The sequence below is a fragment of the Rhinoderma darwinii genome, chromosome 12, assembly GCF_050947455.1.
Source record: "Rhinoderma darwinii isolate aRhiDar2 chromosome 12, aRhiDar2.hap1, whole genome shotgun sequence".
Taxonomy (NCBI): Eukaryota; Metazoa; Chordata; class Amphibia; order Anura; family Rhinodermatidae; genus Rhinoderma; species Rhinoderma darwinii.
The window spans coordinates 41,901,155-41,926,307 of NC_134698.1; the positions used below are offsets into that span (position 1 = coordinate 41,901,155).

Genomic DNA, 25,153 nt, shown 5'->3' on the forward strand with positions numbered 1-25,153 from the left:
TACATACAGGCATGTTGGGGGTTATATACAGGGATGATGGAGTCATATCATCCCTATGTATTACCCCATCATGGATGCATATACCCTGTAATCCCTGTGTATTACTTTATCATCCCTGTTTATTACCCCGAACATCCCTGTGTATTACCCCCCCCCCCCCAAAAAAAAATTCCTGTACATAACCCCCATCATCCCGATGTGATTATTAGTGTGTGACTGTGCAGGGAGCTGGGTGCCTGTAATTAGTGCAGGAAATGACCCTGTGAACATAGAGGGGTGTGGCAGTATGCAAATAGCTGAGATGCTGTGGATGGAGGAAGGGGGGGATTTAAGCTGTCTCCTTATATGCAGCAGGGGATCATGGGTATGGTGGGTTACAAGACAGGAATCAGCCAGTACCAAAAGCAAGGGATGTAATCAAACAGAGCAACAGTGACGATGGTGATCAAACAGAAACTGGTTAGAAAGTATGTAGAGGGTTTTAGGGAAGCCAAACCAAGGCTGGGGGACACTTTTTAGAAAATCTTTTTTTTTCCTAGCCACCCCTTTAAGATAAAACTTAAAGGGGCTCTGTCACCACATTATAAGTGCCCTATCTCCTACATAATCTGATCGGCGCTGTAATGTAGATTACAGCAGTGGCTTTTATTTTGAAAAACGATCATTTTTGAGCAAGTTATGAGCAATTTTTGATTTATGGTAATTCATTTCTTAAAGACCAACTGGGTGTTGTACAGAGGAGTGTATGAGGCTGACCAATCGGTGACCAATCAGCGTCATGCACTTCTCATTGTTTCAGCCCAGCATGATCCACAGCACAGTGTGACTGTGCAGTGAAAGAAGCTGGGCTGGAACAATGAGAAGTGTATGAGGCTGATTGGTCACTGATTGGTCAGCCTCATACACTTACTTACAACACCCACTTGGTCAAAAGTAAAAACACGCCCAGTTGGTCTTTAAAGGGAATGTGTTGGTAGAAATTTTTTTTTTTTTTTTTTTTAGTTAAACAGTTCGTGTTTAATCATTCATACACTATTCAAATGTTTTTAATTTTTTCACCGGTCAGGAAATATTAGAAATTAGATTCTAATTTATAACATTTCCCAGTGCTGGTCACTAGATGGAGCAATTCCCAAAATTCATGTGGTAAAGCAACCACATTGCTTTATGCTGCAAAATTTGGGAATACTCGCTCTAGTGAGCTCACAGAATCCCCCCTCCTTTATCCTGGCTAGTGCCAGGAGAAAGGAGGGGATTGAACGGTCAAACCTCCTTCACTGTGTCGACATTTTTTGAGCTAACACACAGTGTAGTAGGTTTACATACAGTAGTAATCACACACTAAAACACGTACATACACAGACCTAACTTACCTGCTCCTGCCGCCGCCGCTCCCTCCGGACCGTCCGCTCCGGTCTGCTCCCTCCGCTCCTCGTGCTTGCTTCAGAACACAAGTCTGGAAGCCGTGACCGGAACTCGTCCTCTCACAGTCCGGCCGCGGCTTCCGGTCGACATGAACATGGCGCCGGATTTCGCTCTAGCGAAGACCTGACTTTTGGTCTGTGTGGGAGCGGCGCATGCGCACCAGTAAAGGCCGGGCAAAGCATCACAAAGGAGGAAACCCAGCGTTTGGTGGTCCATGGGTTTCCGGACTTCAGGCAGTTATTGCCTGCACAGGATTCTCTATATAGTATTAAAAAATAAATCATTTTTATTTTATTTATGGTAATGTTAATTTGTCCAATTTACTTTTGAGCCCCTGAGATGAGGAGGCCGTGTAGAAAAATGGTTGCAATTCCTAAACGTTTCACAGGAGATTTTTGTTCAACCCCTTGAATTAAACCTGAAAGTCTACACTTCAATTGCATCTCAGTTGTTTCAATTCAAATACAATGTGGCGGAATGCAGAGCCCAAATCATGAAGATTGTGTCACTGTCCAAATAATTCTGGACCTAACTGTACCTGCCCAGGTACTCCCAGTCTGTGCCTCACTGAGTTAAGGCCTTAGTATCCAGTATACAGATATTACCGGACATTCACAATAAGAATAAGTCTCTCTGATATCGATCTCTATATATATATGTGGGTTTTTTTTGTGTTTTTTTTTTTAATCATCCATTTATTTTTTAGTCCGTACATTTTTATCTGTTTTTTTCATGTCCTGTAGAGAAGGCTACAGGGATAACGCTATAAAAAAAAACACCATACCTAAAGCTCGCTGCGTTATTGAAAAAAAACAAAATTGACACACAAAATACACCCAAAGGCCAGGAAAATGCCACAAACAAAAAAGCATTGTTTTGTAGTGTGTATTATTCACTGTAGACTTCCGGCTAACATCTGGCCACATCGTTTTTGGACACACAAAAAAAACTAAAACGCCAGGAAATACTGATTGACAGCGATGAACTCCTCACATGTAGGCCGCAACAGTATAAATACACCGCATGATCTGCATATAGATACCCGATACGTTAAATAGAGCAGCGTGTTCACTATATACAAAATTCAGCGGTTCTGTGAAACCACCCTTATTAAAGCTACTTGGAAATCATGGTTGAGTGCTAAATGTGAACAGATGTCTGAGTTATTTTTTTTTATTTTTTTAGGGGATGTATCGATGAGTATTTCTGTCTCCAACTGTGAGGTGCAGGAGAATGTGGTACGTAGGAAAGAATTATATCTATTTGTGAATTCATTACTAGAAACTGCTCCTGGTGACAAATATTTACTCATATTTTATTCTTTTTGTTTGTACCACGACCATGATTTATTCCTCATAATTTGGTCAGTTTGCAGGATTGGTAAATACCTCATATGGGTTTTGCCAAACTCTGTAACAAAACTCTTTGATAATAGGTTGTGCTTGATGGGCTCGTCCATTTTCCTAATTTTGTCTAGGTAATGAACTGTTGTGGATACACTGTGAAATATCTAGAGGGGAGAACAAAAGCAAATGCCCTACCACACATATTACACGGGCAGAATACAAAACTTCATTGAGCTGCAGCATTATTCCTCCCCTAAATTGGTCTTTGCTTCCAGAAGGCTCAAAGTGTTTTTCTCCTGTGCCCGAATTGGAAATTTCATAAATCTGAAGTTATACTTCATAGAATTCATAAATATACGATCAGCATGGTCAGCCACTTATGCACAGGTCTAGTGCTGTATAATTACTGCTTCACCTGTACATGCCTTTTGGGTTTTTTTCTGGGAACTTAAGGATAGGTCATCCATATCCGATCGGTGGGGGTTCAACCCTTGGCGCCCCCAACAATCAGCTGATTAAAGGGGCGTGGAGCTCTACTTAGTGCTGCTGCCTCTTCAATGCTTACCAGGCACAGCTGTGTACATTCAGTTGTGACCGTTCCTAGTACTGCAGCTCAGGTCCCTCCGAATGGGACTGAGCTGCAGAGTGCTGTAGTACCAGGCACAGCCACTACCGAATGTACAGTGCTGTCCCTGGTAAGCATTGAAGAGGCCGCAGTGCTGGGAATCGGACCCCCACCAATCTGATATTGATTACCTATCCTAATGATGGGTTATCAATATCAAAGTCTTGGAAAACCCCATTAAAAGAGAAATAGAAGCTGTGATATGCAATGTGGAAACTAAACCCTGCAGGTCAAAGCAGCAGTTATTAGGCCAGGTCGATGAGTAAAGCAGTTATGTGCAGGACTATTGATTCAGGCTGTTGAGCCCTATTTGCCTTAATTAACATGCCCATCTGGATCTCAGAGCCGTTTCTCATTGGGTAAGAGTGTTGTTCAAGAGTAGGTATATATAAACAAGAAAGAAACACAAAGCGCACATAGTGTATCAAACGATACAAAGGTGAAGGTGTTCAAGGGTGATCAAATCTGCTGACCTGGTTGTGTTGTGCTGGGAGCACAACATCCAAAAAGACAGAGAGTATATTAACTCGATGAGTTGTCGGTCTTGTAGAGTTGCAGCCTGGGCTCCGGTCTGGATCAGGATTAATTCCCCGGAGCAACCAACTTTGAGAAATACTGATATCTGTAGAAACAGATGAAAAGGCTTCATATTAGTTACGATAATTTAATGAGTATTTGTACATAAAATTAACGCGTTTCGAAGCCGAACTGGCCTCTGCCTCAGGTAAAGTTCAAAGGATGGAGCAACTAGAAATATAAGCAGTTTAAATGGCAGACTATAGTGGTGAAGAACAATCAGTCTATCGTTGATGTGTGGCTTGCTGGTTCACAGGTCACAGACATTAGGGCACGATCGTGGAGAGCCAGATTGGCTACAGTGAAACGAGTGGTAAAAATTTGGTTAAACACTTTCAAATGTAGCGGTTTATCTTGCATAGCTAGAAGAATTGGAAGCCAGGTATGAATAAAATAAATAAAAAAAGGAATTACATTATTTGGCTATTCGGAACATTTATGCTTCTGTTTACAGCGGGTTTGGGGAAATATAATTGAGCAAACGGTTAGAGCAAACTCAGAGGTAGGTGAACCTGTACATAGAGGGGTTCTGTTTATCTATTTTAATTGATATGGAGTGATGTATTCACCTCCATCTAAAAATAACAAAGTGGAATCAGTATCGCGGAAAGTAGTCGCTGAGAGCTGATCCGTTTTCGTCTGTTGCTATGGTAACTGCACTGGAATGGTTCACAGGTCACAGACATTGGGGTACGATCGTGGAGCGCTGGATCTGCTACAGTAAAACAATTGGTAAATAAATTGTATAAATACTTTAAAATGTGGTGCTTTTTCTTGCATAGCTAGAAGAATTGGAAGCAAGGTATGAAATACAAAAAGAATTGCGTTTTTTTATGTGGAGGTGAATGCATCACTCTACTTCAATTAAAATAGATAAAAGAACCCCTCTAGATACAGGCTCATTTACCTCTGAGATTTTTCTCTAACCCTTTGCTCAATTGTATTTCTCCAAACCCTTTTTTTTATTCATATCTGGCTTCCAATTCTTCGATCTATGCGAGATAAACCGCTACATATTAAACTATTTTACCAAATTTTTTACCATTTTGTTTCACTGTAGCCAATCTGGCTTTCCACGATCGTGCCCTAATTTCTGTGACCTGTGAACCTGGAAGCCACACATCAACGATCGACTTGTGACGGACCCGTTCTTACTGTGCTATAACAGCAATGCTTCCCTTACAACAACCTTAAGCTTTTTTCATTTGTTTTCTCTTTTTCTTCACAGGACATCAGTTCAGTCTATCAGATTTTCCCAGATGAGGTTCTTGGGTCAGGCCAATTTGGCATTGTGTATGGAGGTACGACTTGTGCTGTTTATTTGTTCATTAAGAGTGGTGCCATTGCAGAGTTCTCCTACTAGGCCTCGGCTGAAGCCTTTGCTTGCCATAACAATAGAGCAGTGCTGTCCTAAGCCACTATAGAGTCAGTATATGAAGTATACACAAATAGTATTATATAACCTTACAATAAGGACTGCTCCCTTGCAGGACACTGTTTTCTGTCAGATTCGTTTCTGTTTCATTTTCATAGTTGTGTTCACCTGTCCACTGATATCTATGTAAGGAGAAGTAATTAAAGGGGTTTGCCCATCAGGCCCTCTGGGACCCGCACCGATCTCTAGAATGGGGCCCCCTAAACCCCATTCTACCTTTCTCAGTTTCCACTGCCTCCGGGGCCACTTCCTGATTACATGATCAGAAATTACGAAAACAGAGTAGCTCGCTGACTTACGCTGTTTTCATAACTCCCATAGAAGTGAATGACAGTTACGGAAACAGCGTAGCTCGTGTGCTACGCTGTTTTTGTAATTTCCGACTATGTAATCAGGAAGTGGCGCAGGAGGCAGTGGGAAACTGGAAAGGTAGAACGGGGTTTAGGGGGCCCCAGTCTAGAGATAGGAGCGGGTCCCAAAGATGGGACCCGCATCTATTTGACATTTATGGCATAATCTGTGGATATACTATAAATGTCCCTGATTGGCAAACCCTTTTAACATGCAGCTTACTCAGTGTCACGGAGATTGCAGCCACTTAGTGCTGGAATGTAGATATTCTGTAGTAACACCAAATAACAGGGAGCACAAAGACTATACAATGTAAAAGCAAGGAACCCATATAAACACCATGCCCTGGCTCTTTTTTTCATTTTTGACGGGCGTGTTCCTTTAATGCAATTTTTTTCTATTGTAGGGAAGCATCGGAAGACAGGCCGGGATGTCGCTATTAAAATAATCGATAAATTGCGTTTTCCTACAAAACAAGAGAGCCAGTTGCGGAATGAAGTTGCCATTTTACAGGTATAAAAATATTACTTCTAGCAGTGATCTCCAACCTGTGGATTGTCATTTTGGAAACATAGGGGCTGTCAGTGTCAGGATATTTTGGGAGTTTTGGTTTCACAACAGCTGGAGAGTCACAGGTTAAAGACCACTGACTTGTACTGAGCTGCAACTAGCTCTAATGGTAGAATTAAATACTCTTTGAATGTATAGGTTGGCATGAATAGATAAAAATTCCAATTAATAAAAAAAGATAAAAAATTGCTGAGATAAAGTACTTGTAGAAATTTCTAGCTGGCGACTTTTACTTGCTATGTAAGAGGCATGTAACAAGTAGAGATTTAGTAAGTTAATTAAACACCACAGAATGAATTTCGTAGCCTGTTTCAGGTTGTGACTGATATTGCGCTGCATATGAAATCACTAGAGGAATCGTGCCTCCAAGCATTTTTCATTACTCTTATGCCTTTTCAGTTGGTGCCTTCTTTTTTTATTTTTTTTATTGAATATTATCAAATACTGTGATAAGTGGGCAGGCTCACTCACTCTACTTACTCTTACAGGGAAGACTGTCAGTCATTTAGAAAGACCGCCCACCGGACTCCTAAGTCAGAATGAGCAGGGAATTAATAAGTAAATGAGTTTATACTGAATCTTTTCCAACAAAACTATATATCAATGATCCGCTCATTCTGCTCTATAATATGCTACCAAAAGATTGGACAGTATATTCAAGGTGACAGGCTCCTTTTAACGTGTTCTGTGCTGGATTGATAATTAGACATTATAAATGAAACATGAAAAGTATAAAGAGTGCCACCAAATGGGGTGCTATGTTATAAGGGTTGAAAGAGATGAGAGGAAAGAAAGATCTAATTCATTCTCCGAATAGCATCAATCTTGCCTGTTGGCTTTGTCTGGTATTTCAGCCCAGCCCTTTTTACTTTTATAAGGCTGGACTGCAATTCCAGACAAAGCCCATAGACGAGTGGCGCTGTTTCTGGAGAAGAAAAAAATAAAGCAGACCATTATTAAGTAGCTGATAAATAATTGGAACCGTAGCCACTTCCTTGAACACAAACCACAGTATGTAAGCAGCAATGTGCTCTCCAGTAACTGGTCACCAAGGCACTTTCACACTTCTGCTTTTTTTGCGAATTCATAAAGATTCACGTTTCACGCTACTCTGAAATGAAAGTCTTTTGGACTTGTAAAACGCTTGATCAATCTTTGTTGTTCCTTTGGCAATAACTACCAAGTCAAAAGAAAAACAAACAAGTGTTGTGCACATATAAAAGTAAAATGGCAACTCTGAACCCTGTTCTCTTTTCTTTACAAACCCCTGCCTGATAAGTAGCTTGATATCTGGTTAAATCCTAAACTGCACATACGTACCTTCTACTTTAGGAGTGTTCCATTTTTATTAAATACCGTATTTTTCACACTATTAGATGAACGTGTGTCAAATCGGCTGGGAAAAACTATGGCTTTTCACGGCCGATTTGCACCCATGCAGGACTTGTTTTTACGGATCCATCATAGACTTGAATCTATTGAGGAATCCATGAAAACAGACAAAAATAAGACAGGTCCTATTTTTTCACGGGCCTTTCACACGGTCCGTTAAAATAATGGCCTAGTGAACAGCATCATAGAAATACATACAGCCATGTGATGGCCGTTAAAAAAACATCCGTCACACTGACTATTTCAAAGCTCGTCGGAATAAGGCCTTAGACACAGTTTTTGTTCTAAAACTATAATCTGGCTTAGATGTGTTTATTGCTCTGACAAGCATCTTTAAGTAGGTCTAAACAATTTTGCCATCCCTTCTGTAAAAATGTCAGCTCTGCTGTGTTCTGGGGAAACCCTGACCAGGCTCCAAGGAACTCCAGGGAACCATTGTTGGGAAATACTGCTTTATAATGATATGTGGGTGCTGTCCAAGTATTTTTATGATGAAAGCGGAGTTCATTAAAAATGTAATTAAAAGCTAAATTGTAGAGAATCGGTTATAAAATGATTAGGGCCACCAGTAGGATGACCATGATCTATACATATATGAGGTCAATAGTATGTAAGTGTATCTTATGGCACACGTTGTAGGGTGTTTTCACACCCATATAAATACACAATTTATGTAAGATCTTATTACACTGGGATTGAAAATCCATAGTTTGTTCTCATCCAGCTTGAGGTGCACCTTATTTGATTTATTGGTGCTGGGTAGTTTTTGAACAGCAATTTCCGTCATGATATCTAGGTCTTTAGAGGTCACAATCCACCATTTTTACTGATTTTACTATAATACGGATGTGTTATGGATCCTGGTGTATTATTTTTAACACCTTGTTGCCTTCCCTATCCATGCGGAAATGAACTTCGACACTGTTCATTGCGGCAAGTTCAGATACTGACTCTTCTGCAGATGATAATTTTTTTCTTTTTTATGAATATTAATTGGTCTTTATCACACATTAACTTCTTGATCTGTGTAAATCTGTAGCCAGATTTTCAGCAAGAGGATCGCAGTACGAAATATTATGTACGATTACTAGTTTAATACACTTTTAATAGAGAAGCTTTATATCAAACACTTTCTAGTTAGTCTATGATGAAGCCCGCATTCAACCCGTTATTTAAAGAGGCTCTGTCACCAGATTTTGCAGCCCCTATCTGCTATTGCAGCAGATAGGCGCTGCAATGTAGATAACAGTAACGTTTTTATTTTTAAAAAACGAGCATTTTTGGCCAAGTTATGACCATTTTCGTATTTATGCAAATGAGGCTTGCAAAAGTACAACTGGGCGTGTTGAAAAGTAAAAGTACAACTGGGCGTGTATTATGTGCGTACATCGGGGCGTGTTTACTACTTTTACTAGCTGGGCGTTGTGTATAGAAGTATCATCCACTTCTCTTCAGAACGCCCAGCTTCTGGCAGTGCAGACACAGCCGTGTTCTCCAGAGATCACGCTGTGACGTCACTCACAGGTCCTGCATCGTGTCAGACGAGCGAGGACACATCGGCACCAGAGGCTACAGATGATTCTGCAGCAGCATCAGCGTTTGCAGGTAAGTCGATGTAGCTACTTACCTGCAAATGCTGATGCTGCTGCAGAATCAACTGTAGCCTCTGGTGCCGACACGATGCAGGACCTGTGAGTGACGTCACAGATCTGCACTGCCAGAAGCTGGGTGTTCTGAAGAGAAGTGGATGATACTTCTCATCAGAAAGCCCAGCTAGTAAAAGTAGTAAACACGCCCCGATGTACGCACATAATACACGCCCACTTGTACTTTTACTTTTCAACACGCCCAGTTGTACTTTTGCAAGCCTCATTTGCATAAATACGAAAATGGTCATAACTTGGCCAAGAATGCTCGTTTTTTAAAAATAAAAACGTTACTGTAATCTACATTGCAGCGCCTATCTGCTGCAATAGCAGATAGGGGCTGCAAAATCTGGTGACAGAGCCTCTTTAAATTCATGAGGTCTAATGTTATAATAGAACAAAGGACACTGCTGTGCTGCACCGTATTTTCCATCTGGACTGGACATCTGAGAAATCGAACAATGGCAATTTGTTCATAGATAATGAATAGCTATTTAAAGGTGCTTCCACACCTGCCTTGTGACATGTGGTAGGTTCATTTGACACAATATACATTGTCGTTTATTCTTAACCCCTTTATGACCACCGATACGCCTTTTCACAGCGGCCTAATCAGTGTCCTGCACGGGTATCCCGTGCAGGCTGGAGCCGGTGCTCAGCTGTCTGACAGCCAGGCTCCTGCTCCAACGGTACAGTTCGAAGTTTCCTTCGATCACGACCCTTTAAACCCTCAGATGCCGCGGTCATTAGCGACCGCTGCATCTGAATAGTTCATAGAGGGAGGTCCCTCTACAGCCATCGGCGGCCTGCAAATGTGATCTCGGGCCGCTGATGTGCTGCCATGGCAGCTGTGGGCCTAGCAAACGCCCCCATGCCTGCCCTGGCTATATGCCTATTAGGCCGTTCCAGTGGCATGGCCTAATAGATTGCCTGTCAATTTTATACTGACAGGCAATAATGCTTTGGTATTCTAAGTATACCAAAGCATTATATAAGCGATCAAAAGATAGCACAGTGAAGTCCCTAGTGGGACTGAAAAAATAATTAATGTGAAATAAAAAATATTCATAGGTACACAGAAAAATAAAATAAAAAAGGCAAAATTGCTATTTTCCATCCCCCCCCCTCCAAAAAAAATAATAGTAAAGGTTAATCAATAAGTCCCATGTACCCCAAAATGGTAGCAATGAAGTCCCGCAAAAAACAAGCCCTCTTATGACGACAAAGACGGAAAAATAAAAAAGTTATGGCTCTTGGAAAGCGGCAATGCAAAATAAAAATTATTTTAGTTCAAAAGGGTTTTTATTCTGCAAAAGTAGTAAAACATATTAAAACTAATACATGTTTGGTATTGTCGTAATCGTACCGACCCATAGAATAAAGGTAGCATTATATTTATGCTGCATGGTGAACGTGGTAAAATTTTAAATGCATAGAACAATGGCTAAATAGCTTCTTTTTTTTTTTTATACCCCCCAAAACTTAATAAAAGTTAATAAAATAATTCAATATACCTCAAAATGGTGGCGTTGAAAAATACAACTCATCCCGCAAAAAAACAAGTCCTCGTACAGCCACGTAGACGGAAAAAGAAAAAAGTTCAGGTACTTTGACTGTGACGATGGAAAAACTAAAAAAATGCCTGGCCATTCAGGCCCAGAATGCATGCAGGTGGAAGGGGTTAACGGATGTTTGCGCCTGCATCGTTGTCCGATTTTAATTATATCACAACTCTACCATGCGTACTAATTTCCATTGGACCAAGTTTTGTTACGGTGTAAAATTCATCACGTGTAACTGAACTTGTAGTTATACCCACCATTGAAATCTGATTGGAGTAGCCGTATAATACATTTGACACATTTTTGTCGTCTTTACGTTTGACAAACTTGCCTACTAAGTGTACGTGACACTTCGTATTTGTCAAGCAGAAAAAAATCAGCCTACAAGATTTTGAGGCAGCTTTTGAATGGCAAGCCTTTTTTGCCACTTTTTTTTTCAGGTGCTCTTTTCAATTTAGCATAGAAAAACGGTGTCCTAAAACGCTCCAAAATAGGACATGACGCTTTTTTTTTTTTGTTTGTTCGCGTGTGGACGAAAAGCACTCACAAACTCCTATCACAGTTACTGCTTATGATTAGACAGGCTCCGGTCACATACTTTTATAATGGAGAACATCACATCTCAGCCTCCCTGTCTATACTTATAAATTCTTCGTTTATATAGGAGAATATTGAGAGAAGTATCATAATAGGGCATCATGGGATTGAGAGCATATCATAGAGAAAGCAGGGTGAAATCTAAAATCCAAGATGGTGATCAGAAGCAGACAGGAGGCCGGACTGCAGGGAAGTGACTACAGTATACACAAAAGAAGTCCAGAGTGTGATAGACAAACAGGTGGGGGGGGGGGGGGTGCAGCAATGGAAAAATTTGTTTTCGCTGGAGTGCTTCTTTAAGCTGTACACAGTTCCCATTGAAATCAATTGCCTATCCATGTAATTCGCAAACATGTCCAGTTCCAAACAAATAAGAAACGGAAAACACAGTGCCACATAGTGCAGGTTACCCAGAGGTGATGTAGTGTAATATACAGAAACTACTCACCTGGGATAGGATGATAACGGACAATGAATAATTAAATGCTGCTGCTTGCAGGACTCAAAACCGGTGTTCCAAGGAAAGCCGCAAAAGGTGTGCTAGGTATGCCAGAAAAAGGAGTCTCCAATGGCGCTGCTGCAATTCAGTTTAACGCATCAAAGCATGAGTAATAATGAGCCACGTAAAAAGGAGAATAAATGAAGGTTTATTTGAACAATAGGCTACGCGTTTCAATGCCGCACTGGCATCTTCATCAGGCCATGAAAAAGCATACAAACTACACTGTTTAAATGCAAACGTATCATTATAAAAAAATAAAAAAAACGCCAATGTGACCGGGGTCAAAGTGCTCAAGTGACGTCATAGGTCAAGGTTGGAATAAAATGTAAGTATAAGCAAAAACAGTAAATAGTTATACATATAGAAGAAAAAACAGTAATACCTTACACCGCTAAAGAAAAGAGCATAAAATATTAACAAAAAAATGGCACATTGATGTAATACAACTCATTTAAAAACACTGCGGCATATACAGCATCCAAAAAAAAAAATGCTAGATACTGAAACATCCATTTGGATGTAAGAATAGCATCCATCTGAATGTTAAAAGAGCCAAACACCCATCTGGATGCATAAATTATGTCAGATATACATTTGGATGCAGAAATAACATCCATTTAGATGCTAAAAGTGACAGCATCCATTCGGATGCATAAAGGACATCCATTTAGACGCTAAGAGCGACAACATCCATTTAGATGCTAACAAAGCATCCATTTGGATGTTAACTCAAAGGGTCAGCTAGGACTATAGCTGAACGTATAGGTCATGTTTTTCGATTAGCAGAGTGCAATGGGTGATCAAATCGGCCGTTTAATGAAATGGGACAGCAGCGGGTAAATTATAACTACCGTGTTTCCCCGAAAGTAAGACAGTGTCTTACTTTCTTTTTATCCCCAAAAGCCCCACTATGTCTTACTTTCGGGGTATGTCTTATATTGGAAAAAAATTGTCAAAAGATAAAGTTCCTACTTACCGAGAACTTCCCGGCCGTTGCCTTGGTGACGCGTCCTTGGTGACGCGCCTCTCTTGACATCGGGCCCCACCTCCCTGGATGACGCGGCAGTCCAAGTGACCGCTGCAGCCTGTGATTGGCTGCAGCCTGTGCTTGGCCTGTGATTGGCTGGAGCTGTCACTTGAACTGAAGTGTCATCCCGGGAGGTCGGACTGCAGGAAGGAGACAGGAGTAATCGGTAAGTTAGAACTTCGATTTTTTTTTACAGGGATTTTGGGATCGCAAGTCACTGTCCATGGTGCTGAAACAGTTTAACTCTTTCAGCACCATGCACAGTGAATGTCTTCCGACGTCGCGGACCGGAAATTTTTTGGCCGGGTTCGGCCAAAACGAGTTTGGCCGAACCCGGTGAAGTTAGCTTCGGTTGTCGGGGTTCGCTCCTCGCAAAGACACTCCGTTTGGATGCTTGGAAACAGAAAAGCACGTGGTGCTTTTCTGTTTCCATTCATCCTTTTGACAGCTGTTGCGCAAACACGCAGTTCGCACGGAAGAGCTTCCGTGCGACCTGCCTGGTTTTCACGCACCCATTGACTTCAATGGGTGCGTGATGCGTGAAATTACCGTATTTTAAGCAGGAGGCGGCATTGACAAGTGCAGGGGACGGCGCGGTGACGTATGGAGAGGGGGGCGGCGCGGAAGTGGGCAGGAGGCGGCAATACCCCCGTGTTTCCCCGAAAGTAAGACATATGTCTTACTTTCGGGGTACGGCTTATATTAGCCGACCCCCCTGAAACCCCCGATACGTCTTACAATCGGGGGTGTCTTACTATCGGGGAAACACGGTAGGAAGGGCAGTGTCAGCGCGTGTAGAACTAGACAAGGTAAAGCAAATGTTAAAAAATATGAACTATAAAAATTGTATATATAAAAAAAATATTGATACAATAAAATGTTTATAATAATGCGCAAATGATATGATGATCTTATATAAGTTCGGAAAAACGGGAATTATAAACAAAATGAATATAAAGGCAAACAGAGTGCCATGGATTGAAAAAAATTTTGTAAATGGAAGGTTAAATCTACCCAAATAAAGGACCACTAAAAGTTCTTATGGGATAATCTATAAAAGGAATAAAAAGGATAGGACATAATTCAATAATGACAACCCGCAATCAGGGTTTTACTCTAGGGTTGATTCAGATAGATCATTCAGACCGTCTGGTTGGAGGGTCTTCAGTTTAAAAATCCAATAATTTTCTCGCTGTTTAAGCTTGTTGAATCTATTAGCAACATTAAGTGGGATCTGTTCAATTGGTGTGATTAATATTTTATTAAAAAGGCTACTATGTGTAGAGGCAAAGTGACGGGAGACACTATGTTTCATAAAGCCAGTATTCACATTAAACCTGTGGCTATTGATTCTTGTCCGTAGGCATTGTGTTGTGCGGCCAATATACTGTAAATGGCAGGGACATTCCAGCATATAAATGACAAAAGAGCTTCCACAATTAAGGAAACTCCTAATATTAAAGGATTCCTCAGTTACTGTAGATGTATACGTAGTGGCTTTATGGGCCATGTTAGTGCAGCACATGCAACGCTGATGACCACATTTATAGGAACCCAGTGTTTTTGGGAGCAAAGTCGAGCAAGAAACCGTAGGGCTTCTTAGTCTGCTAGGTGCCAAAATATTTTTGAGGGATTTAGAGCGTCTAAAAGTAACAGTAGGTCTATCTGGTAGCTCTGCCTTTAGATAGGGATCACTTTTCAGGATATGCCAATGCCTATCCAAAATGTCCCTTCTCTTTTCTTTAGCTGTGTAAGGTATTACTGTTTTTTCTTCTATATGTATAACTATTTACTGTTTTTGCTTATACTTACATTTTATTCCAACCTTGACCTATGACGTCACTTGAGTACTTTGACCCCGGTCACATTGGCGAGTTTTTTTCTTTTTTTCTAATGATATGTTTGCATTTAAACAGTGTAGTTTGTATGCTTTTTCATGGCCTGATGAAGATGCCAGTGCGGCATTGAAACGCGTAGCCTATTGTTAAAATAAACCTTCATTTATGCTCCTTTTTACGTGGCTCATTATTACTCATGCTTTGATGCGTTAAACTGAAGTGCAGCAGCGCCCTTGGAGACTCCTTTTTCTTGCATACCCAGCACACAGTTCTAAACAAGGGACTCCCCCAGGGGCTTAGACTACTTTGGATTCGAGGACTACTTCGATCACCGCATTTTTTTTTATCCTCAATGAAATGTACAACGAGGGTTGTGTGTGGGGTTTTATTTCAATAAAATATTTTTCCTATGTCTTTGTATTTTTCTAAACTTTATTACTACCACCTTATTAATAGCTACTGGCTGATTGACCACATCCATTACTAAGGCGAGGCTTAATGTTAGACATGAAGAGGCGAACACTAACCCCCATTATTACCCCGATACCCACTGTCACCAGGGCAGAGCCGGGTACGATCCAGTACCCGACCATCCGTAGTGATGGGCGGGCACTGGCGCGGCTGCAGGCTGGTATTATTAGGCTGGGAAAGCTCAAAAACAATGGCCCTTCCCACCCTGGTAATGCTAGCCTGCTGCTGCTTTGTTGTATCCGGTTGGTAATAAAAATGAGGGAACCCTACATCGTTTTTTTAAATTATTATTATTATTTTTTTAAATGACGTGGGGTCCCCCCCACTTTTCATAACCAGCCAGGTACAACATAGCAGCAGCAGGCTAGCATTACCAGGGTGGGAAGGGCCGCTGTGTTTGGCCTTTCCCAGCCTGCGGCCGGCCCTGTGCCCGGCCTTCACTACAGATGGTCGGGTACTGGACCGTACCCGACTCTTCCCGGCACCCATAGTGGCGGTGGGTACCGGGGTAATAACGGGGGTTAGTGTTAGCCTCTGCATCAGCTAACACTAAGCCCCGTCTTAGTAATGGACGCGGTCAATCAGCCGGCAGCTATTAATAAGGCGGTAGTAATAAAGTTTAACAAAAATACAAAAATATATTGAAATAAAACCCCCCACACAACCCTCATTAACCATTTTATTTATGATAAAAAAAAAAAAGCTGTCATCAAAGTACACCGCATTCCAAATTATTATGCAAATTTTATATTTCCTTGATTTTCCGAAATAGTCGATGCAAATGACAGTCAGTATAATCTTCAAGCCATCAACCGTTGGAGTATAATGCAAATTTTATTGAACAAATCTAATGATAACAGATTTTTTTTTTAGAAGTAAAAAAACTCAAAATGCACTGTTTTCAAATTATTATGCACAACAGAGATCAAAACATTTTAAAGGTTGTAAAGAAAACTAAAATGCTAATTTGTTGAATTTGCAGCATCAGGAGGTCATATTTACAGAAATCAAAAGCTCTTTCAATCAAAAAACTTAGCAGGCCAAGTTACATGTTAACATAGGACCCCTTCTTTGATATCACCTTCACAATTCTTGCATACATTGAATTTGTGAGTATTTGGACAGTTTCTGCTTGAATATCTTTGCAGGATGTCAGAATAGTGAACTGCCTCCCACCCTCATAGATATTTTGCTTGAGGATGCTCCAAAGGTTCTCAATAGGGTTGAGGTCAGGGGAACATGGGGGCCACACCATGGGTTTCTCTCCTTTTATGCCCATAGCAGCCAATGACACAGAGGTATTCTTTGCAGCATGAGATGGTGCATTGTCATGCATGAAGATAATTTTGCTACGGAAGGCACAGTTCTTCTTTTTGTACCACAGAAGAATGTGGTCAGTCATAAACTCTACGTACTTTGCAGAGGTCATTTTCACACCGTCAGGGACCCTAAAGGGGCCTACCAGCTCTCTCCCCATGATTCCAGCCCAAAACATGACTACGCCACCTCCTTGCTGTCGCAGCTTTGTTGGGACATGGTGGCCATTCACCAACCATCCACTACTCCATCCATCTGGACCATCCAGGGTTGCACGGCACTCATCAGTAAACAATGCGGTTTGAAAATTAGTCTTCATGTATTTCTGAGCCCATTGCAACCATTTCTGCTTGTGAGCATTGTTTTGTGGTGGCCGAATAATAGCTTTATGCACACTTGCAAACCTCTGGAGGATCCTACACCTTGAGGTTCACGGGACTCCAGAGGCACCAGCGGCTTCAAATACCTGTTTGCTGCTTTGCAATGGCATTTTAGCAGCTGCTCTCCTAATCCTATTAATTTGTCTGGCAGAAACCTTCCTCATTATGCCTTTATCTGAACGAACCCGTCTGTGCTCTGAATCAGCCACAAATCTTTTCACAGTACGATGATCACGTTTAAGTTTTCTTGAAATATCCAATGTTTTCATACTTTGTCCAAGGTTTTGCACTATTTCACGCTTTTCGGCAGCAGAGAGATCTTTTTTCTTTCCCATATTGCTTGAAACCTGTGGCCTGCTTAATAATGTGGAACGTCCTTAAGTAGTTTTCCTTTGATTGGGCACACCTGGAAAACTAATTATCACAGGTGTTTGAGATTGATTACAATGATCCAAAGAGCCCTAAGACACAATACCATCCATGAGTTTAATTGAAAAACTAATAATTAAATGTTTATGACACTTAAATCCAATGTGCATAATAATTTGGAACACGGTGTAGTTCTCGAATCCAACGTAGTCCAACGACCGAACCTTTAAAAATACACAAACACCAGACAAAAAAACGTTCGTAAGGGACTGTTCACATCACCGCGTCGAGTAACCCCTCAATGGAAAGGCAAACTGAAACATCAGCTTCCGTTTCCCTCACCATTGACCTCCATGGTGAAGGTTTCCGTTTATCACCATTGTGACAGGGTTCTGTTGTTTTGACGGAATCAATAATGCAGTCGATACTGCATCCATGTGACTTGGCACTTTTTCACACACTTTTTTTCTACCACTTTGTCTAGGCTATATATTTCACCTTTACAAGGGAATGTTTAGCATTTGTATTTTATATGATGAAGAGGCCGGTCCGTCCTTGAAACGCGTAGTAATTAAAACAATATCTGATATTACATTTGCTTGTTTCAAATCCTCATTACTCAAGAAGGGTTTTACCAGTTAGCAGTGCCAGGGAAAATAAGTTTTTTTTCCTCAAACTTCTCAAATTAACAGATATGGTAGGCTTAGCTAAAGGGGCTAAGTGCATGTGTGATACTGTTTGTTGGACCCTGTATCTTAGCCTAAGGTAGACTTAGATACAGGGTCCATCAGACAGTAATCTTATACAGTATAAGATTACTGTCTGCTGGGGCCCTATATCTAAGCCTACCAGGGGTTGTCCAGTCCCTAAACATTGATGGCCTATCGTCAGGATAGGCCATCAATAACTGATGGGTCGGGTCCGACTCCTGGGACCCCTGACAATCAGCTGTTTTGAAGGGGTTGCAACACTCGTACAAGCGCTGCTTCCCCTTCATTCAGCAATTCAGTGTGAGAAAGTGACCGGAATGAAGGGAAATTAGTGCTAGTACGAGAGCTGCACCCCCTTCAAAATGGCTGATTGACGGGGGTCCCAGGACTCGGACACTGACCCAGCAGACAGTGGTCTTAAACTTACCCTCCTCTTGGGCCACAGCGGACGTCCTGACTCCATCCAGGGTCGGAATGTTGTGCGCACAGCGCTGTGACGTCAGGACCTCCGCTGCGATGCGGAAGGAGGAATGTAAGTAATGTCAGTTACTATAGCAATGGGGGCCCGTGTAGTCTGTTACATAGGCCCCAGTTATTATAGTAACTTCATTGATGTGGTGCGGGGGGCCGCGGGGACTGGTGGAAATTGCGACTGCTGTGACCCCTATAGTTACGCCTCTCTCCCCCCCCCCCCCCCTATTTTAACATGTAATTCTCTAATAAGGTATTTGAATATCTTTTTTTTTCTAAGCCACACAATCCCTCAGTTTTGTTATTTTGGCCTCCTGTGTAATTTTACCTTGCTCTGTTTGTTGTTCATGAAATGTGCAATGTCCTCTGTAGTTTGTCTTACTGTATCATCTGCATTGTAGTAATATAGTTGAAATGCAAACTATTTTCTGTTTAAATGCAACCGCCAAAATAAATTCTAAAGACAGAGGACTTCTGGTGTGTCTTACGCATACATTTTATGGAGGTATAAGGTAATACATAGACTTTGGTGATAAAGAAGGATGTGATTATGAAATGAAAGATTGGAATTCCTTTTCTTTATCTTGTCTGTAGAATCTGCATCACCGTGGAGTGGTGAACTTGGAGTGTATGTTCGAGACTCCAGAAAGAGTGTTTGTGGTGATGGAAAAGCTGCATGGGGACATGCTGGAGATGATCTTGTCCAGTGAAAAGGGAAGGTTACCCGAGCGCATCACCAAGTTCCTGGTTACCCAGGTGAGCATAGATACAATGGACCATGTATAACCGGATGCTAATGGATGTTGGGAAACCTAACCTCTTTGTTACATTTTAGATCTTAGTAGCACTGCGACATCTTCACTTCAAAAATATTGTCCACTGTGACCTAAAACCTGAGAATGTGCTGCTGGCATCTGCAGATCCCTTTCCCCAGGTAATGTAGAATGAGCTTTTAGATTAAAGGACTAACACACTGTTATTGGATGAAATCAGGATTATGTCATTGCCAATCTATTACTAGAATGTTTCCACGTAACTAGTAGTTCTCATTCTGTGATCTTTATGCGCTTTCTTGTGTAAGGATCCATGCACGTACTACACAAGTGGTTTTCAAAGGTGGAATTAAATCGGTCAGAGTAGTGGATACTAAGCCCTATAAAGTCCATTCATTCTGCTCTTAATATGAGGAAAGTGAATTTTACTAGCTGATGTCATTCCATCTAATCCTTCTACAGGCTGCTATAGATGCTAGGGCTAAGAGTCCATTTTATAACTTAAGTTGATGAGCCAGAGTGAAGTTTACTCTCGTTTTTAATGACTACATGATAATAAGCTTTCATTGGGAACACATCCTCATTTACAGAAATGCTAACGGTGCTAGAAATAATCATTGAGAATAGAGGTACACACTAACCTCAGTAAAAAATGTGCGAAAAAAGAATAGGGTATGTATAGGGCAAAAACAATCAAGTAATGGTATATTACACAAAAATGAATTTTATTTGAAGCAAATTACACCACATATACAAAAATTAAAAACCTTTAAAATAGCAAAATGTCCCCTTTTCCCTCCTTGGCAAACACCACTACATGCACATCTGATGGTTTGATGCAATATTTTGATTTATCTATGTATTTTGCCTGCATTGGCGACGCATGTTGAGGGGATTGGTGTTTTTGTGGGGTTTCATATTTTGTCCACTTAGGATGGCAGCCCCCAGGAGTATAGTGGTTAGCATGTCTATGCTATTTTGAATGTTTTTAATTTTTTATATATGTGGTGTCATTTGCTTCAAGTAAAATTTATTTTTGTGTAATATACCATTACTTGATTGTTTTTGCTATATATATATATATATATATATATATATATATATATATATATATATATATATATATATACATATACACCCTATTGTGTTTTCGCTCATTTCTTACTGTAGTTTCCAGGGTACGTGGCAACATTTTGGCGGTACCCATCAGGGGTAGTTGTACACCCGAACTTCAGTCAAGTGTGCGCTGATCTCCTGTAGCTTTAGGGTATGTTCACACGGCCTATTTACGGACGTAATTCGGGCGTTTTTGCCCCGAATTACGTCCGAAAATAGCGCCTCAATAGCGCTGACAAACATCTGCCCATTGAAAGCAATGGGCAGACGTTTGTCTGTTCACACGAGGCGTAATTTACGCACCGCTGTCAAATGACGGCGCGTAAATAGACGCCCGCGTCAAAGAAGTGACCTGTCACTTCTTTGGGCGTAATTGGAGCCGTTATTCATTGACTCCAATGAATAGCAGCACCAATTACGTCCGTAATTGACGCGGCGTTCAAGCGCCTGCACATGCCGTTACGGCTGAAATTACGGGGATGTTTTCAGGCTGAAACATCCCCGTAATTTCAGCCGTTACGGACGCCCTCGTGTGAACATACCCTTACTGAAAAGCATGGTGTCCTCCCAGTTTTGCAATGGCAGCCATACAAAGACATTCAGCTATTATTATCTTTGGTTACGTGGATCACGTGGATCGCAGGTTTATCATCACACCCATGGGTAAGTTTTGATTCATGGGCTCCGTCCGGTATTTGCCGGATGGGTTCTCTTGCTCACCATTGGATACATGCACGGTGTATTCCCCTTGTGTTACATGGTATAGGGGGTCCTCCTTTTGGGAGTACCTCCTCATAGGTTACTTAGGGAGACGCTCATTATATGTGGGGACATGTTCAGTGTTATGTTTGTAGCATTATAGTCAGTAGACTCTATATAACATACACCATTGCAATGTACGTATTGACCGCATGGTCCTCTACATATCACTTGTATCTACCACATGTATGTCCCCGTGTTTAGGTGGAATATATATACCTTGCTCCTTTAGGATAAGGTGTAGCATTTACATCATTCCTGCGTTTGATCACTTGTGACGTGATCCATATACTACTTCTCTCTTTTTTAGAAACCTTGTTGTGTTTTTATTATTATAGATGTTATATGTTTATTTATATGCAATAAAATTATCTTTTTTACATTATATGTGGCCTTGTGACTCTTGGTTCTCAAATTCTTTATATGATTTAATGGAGTCCTGCTACTTTTTGATTCAATACTTTGGGGGTACTCTATACACATGTGTGGGTCAGTACCTAACCACTTGATCGTGGGCGCCGATGGTTGCTGTGGCAATCAGAGGCCTAACAATGGCCTCCGGCTATGCCATCTATGGAAGCCTAGTAGGTCCTGACGAAGTCAGGACCCATTATGCTTGCTGTCAGTAGCTGACAGCTCTAATACACTGCATTGCGCATGTAGTGCAGTGTATTAGAATAGCGGTCAGGGCCTCCTGCCTTCAAGTCCCCTAGTGGGACACAAAAAAAAAGTTGTATAAAAATAAAACTTTTTAGAGTAATAAAAGTAAAAATCCCCCCTTTTCCCTTATCAGTCCTTTTATTATTAAAAATAAATTATACATAAATGGTATCGCCACGTCCGTAACGGCCTGAACTACAAAAGTATTTGGTTATATACGCGGTGACCGGCGTAAAAGAAAATAATAATAAACCATACTAGAATCACAATATTTTGGTCACTTCCCCTAACAAATAAATGGAATAAAAAGAGATCAAAAAGTTGCATGTAACCAAATATGGTACTGATCAAAAATACAATGCGTTGCGCAAAAAACAAGCCCTCACACACCTTTCTTGATGGAAAAATTAAAAAGTTATGGCTGTTAGAATATGGCAACACAAAAAGTAAATAAAAAATAAAAAATCATTGTGCAAAAGCCATAAAAAAATTATAAACATATGGTATCGCCTCACACAATAAAGTAAATTTGAAATTAATAGTGCACGGTGAACGTTGTGAAAAAAATAAAAACAATAGAAGAATTGCTGTTTTTTAGTCCCCACATCTCTTAAAAAATAGAATAAAAACTGATCAAAAAGCCGCATGCACCCCATGAAAACTACAATGAATTCCTCAAGGGATCTAGTTTCCAAAATGGGGTCACTTTTAAGGGGTTTCCCCTGTACTGGTACCTCAGAAGCTCTGCAAATGCGACATGGCGCCCAGAAACCAATCCAGCAAAATCTACATATCAAATATCACTCTGCCTTTCTGAGCCCTGCCGTTTGTCCAACCAGCAATTTGACAACATATGGGGTATTACCGTAATCGGGAGAAATTGCTTTTCAAATGTTGGGGCGCTTATATCTCTTTTCCTTTAAAAATTAAAAATTTGTACCTTTTATTGGAAAAATATGGGATTTTCAATTTCACCTCCCAATTACACAAAATGCAGCAAAAAAACGGTGGGGTCTAAATGCTCACTATACCCCTCGATAAATTTCTTGAGGGGTGTAGTTTGCCAAATGGGGTCACTATTGGGGAGTTTCCACTGTTTTGGCATCGGAAGACCTCTTTAAACCTGACATGGTGCCTAAAATATATTCTAATAAAAAGGAGGCCCCATAATCCTCTAGGTGCCCCTTTGCTTCTGAGGCTTGTGCTTCAGTCCATTACCCCCACTAGGACCACATGTGGGATATTTCTAATACCTGCAAAATCTGGGCAATAAATATTTAGTTGCGTTTCTCTGGTAAAACCTTCTGTGTTAGAGAAAAAATTGAATAAAATGTATTTTCTCCAAATAAAAAAATTTCATTTGTAAACTTCACCTCTACTTTGCTTTAAAATCCTCTGAAACGCCTGAAGGGTTAAGAAACGTTCTAAATGCTGTTTTGAATACTATGAGGGGTCTAGTTTTTAAAATGGGGTGTTTTGTGTGGGTTTCTAATATATAGGCCGCTCAAAGCCACTTCACAACTGAACTGGTCCCTGAAAAAATAGCCTTTTAAAACTTTCTTGAAAATGTGAGAAATTTCTGCTAAAGTTCTAAGGCTTTTAACGTCCTAGAAGAACAAAAAATTATGCCAACATATAGTAGACATATGAAAAATGTGAACTAGTAACTATTTTGGGTGGTATTACCATTTGTCTTACAAGCAGATACATTTAAATTCAGAAAAATGCAATTTTTTCAAAATTTTCTCTAAATTTTGCTATTTTTCATAAATAAACACTGAACATATTGACCAAATTTTACCACTAACAAAGTCCAATGTGTCACGAGAAAACAGTTTCAGAATTGCATGGATAGGTATAAGCATTTCAGAGTTATTACCACATAAATTTGACACATGTCAAATTTGAAAAATGGGCTCTGAGACTTAGGGCCCAAACTAGGCTGCGACATTTAAGGGGTTAAAACTAAAGGGGTTGTCCTCTCAAAGAAGATGCCAGTATACACAGACTATAAGGGAATTAAAAATCTGTCACAGAAATATCTGGTCAAGATGGGGAATGGTCCTAAAGTGGTGACCTTTTGGAGTGGTTTAGCTGTATATTAAACATAGTGTGAACATTTATATCAAAACCGATGATATTCACTGTAAAACAAACCGTAATATAATATGAATAGTTGCCTCTGATCCCCACTATGTAGGCAGGTTTTTACATTATAAGCCATGCTGTTGTGACCTGAGTGTATGAGGTGTTATTATCTTGAATGGGGTAGGGCAGCCCAGAAACCTGTTCATTGAAAACCTAAATAATAATTGCCTGAGAATTCTTAACATCATTTTGGGGTAACACTGCCGAGGAAGACCAAATTTTTCACTTGCCATACCAGTAGAAGTTTATAAGTGACAGAAGAAGACATGAACTGGAGATCTAATCGGTCTGTTTGGCTAAGCAATCGCACAATGCAAAGATTACATAGTGCATGTGACATTAGGTGTTAATACGACATAGTAATCATGTGTATTTAATTCTTATCAACATTTTTTCTATATCTCAGGTTAAGCTGTGTGATTTTGGATTTGCACGCATCATCGGAGAGAAATCTTTTCGCCGCTCAGTAGTTGGGACCCCTGCTTACTTGGCTCCTGAAGTGTTGAGAAATCGGGGTTACAATCGCTCATTGGACATGTGGTCTGTTGGGGTGATCATATATGTAAGCCTGAGTGGAACTTTTCCCTTTAATGAAGATGAGGACATTCATGATCAAATCCAGAATGCAGCCTTTATGTACCCACCTCATCCGTGGAGAGAGACATCTTCTGATGGTAAGTGTTTCTTCTCAAAAACAACGTGGTACACTGTTTGCTTCACCCCAATATCCAGTAAAAATCCTTCCCTAGCAAATTCAATTTCAATGGTTATTTTACTTCATATGGAATCTGAGGCACAGGTTACCATTTAAACCCTTTTGCTACTAGGATCATTTTTGACATACATAAAGAAAACCTGAATCAAATTTTCTTACTTTAGAGTAATGGGCGCCTTCATGCAATTTTGCAACAAAGCATACATTTTTGTAAAAAAAAAAAGAAAACCAAAAAATGTATGTTTGTGGCTAAAAGACTGTGTATGTATGTATGTATGTGTATATATAATATATATGTATGTATATATATATATATATATATAATGTGTGTGTGTTTATTTATATAAACATAATATATATATATATATAGAA

General features: G+C 40.4%; 1 protein-coding gene across 1 annotated transcript in view; it reads left to right on the forward strand.

Moving 5' to 3' along the window:
- The window catches only part of PRKD1 (protein kinase D1), a 244,044-nt gene extending 219,094 nt beyond the window's left edge, over nucleotides 1-24,950 (forward strand). Inside the window, exons 10-16 of the mRNA XM_075843500.1 lie at nucleotides 2,611-2,663; nucleotides 5,201-5,273; nucleotides 6,165-6,271; nucleotides 19,205-19,366; nucleotides 19,446-19,544; nucleotides 24,473-24,740; nucleotides 24,946-24,950. Coding sequence (XP_075699615.1) covers nucleotides 2,611-2,663; nucleotides 5,201-5,273; nucleotides 6,165-6,271; nucleotides 19,205-19,366; nucleotides 19,446-19,544; nucleotides 24,473-24,740; nucleotides 24,946-24,950 — 767 coding nt within the window. The remainder of the gene's footprint in view (nucleotides 1-2,610; nucleotides 2,664-5,200; nucleotides 5,274-6,164; nucleotides 6,272-19,204; nucleotides 19,367-19,445; nucleotides 19,545-24,472; nucleotides 24,741-24,945) is intronic.
- Nucleotides 24,951-25,153: the final 203 nt, after the last annotated feature.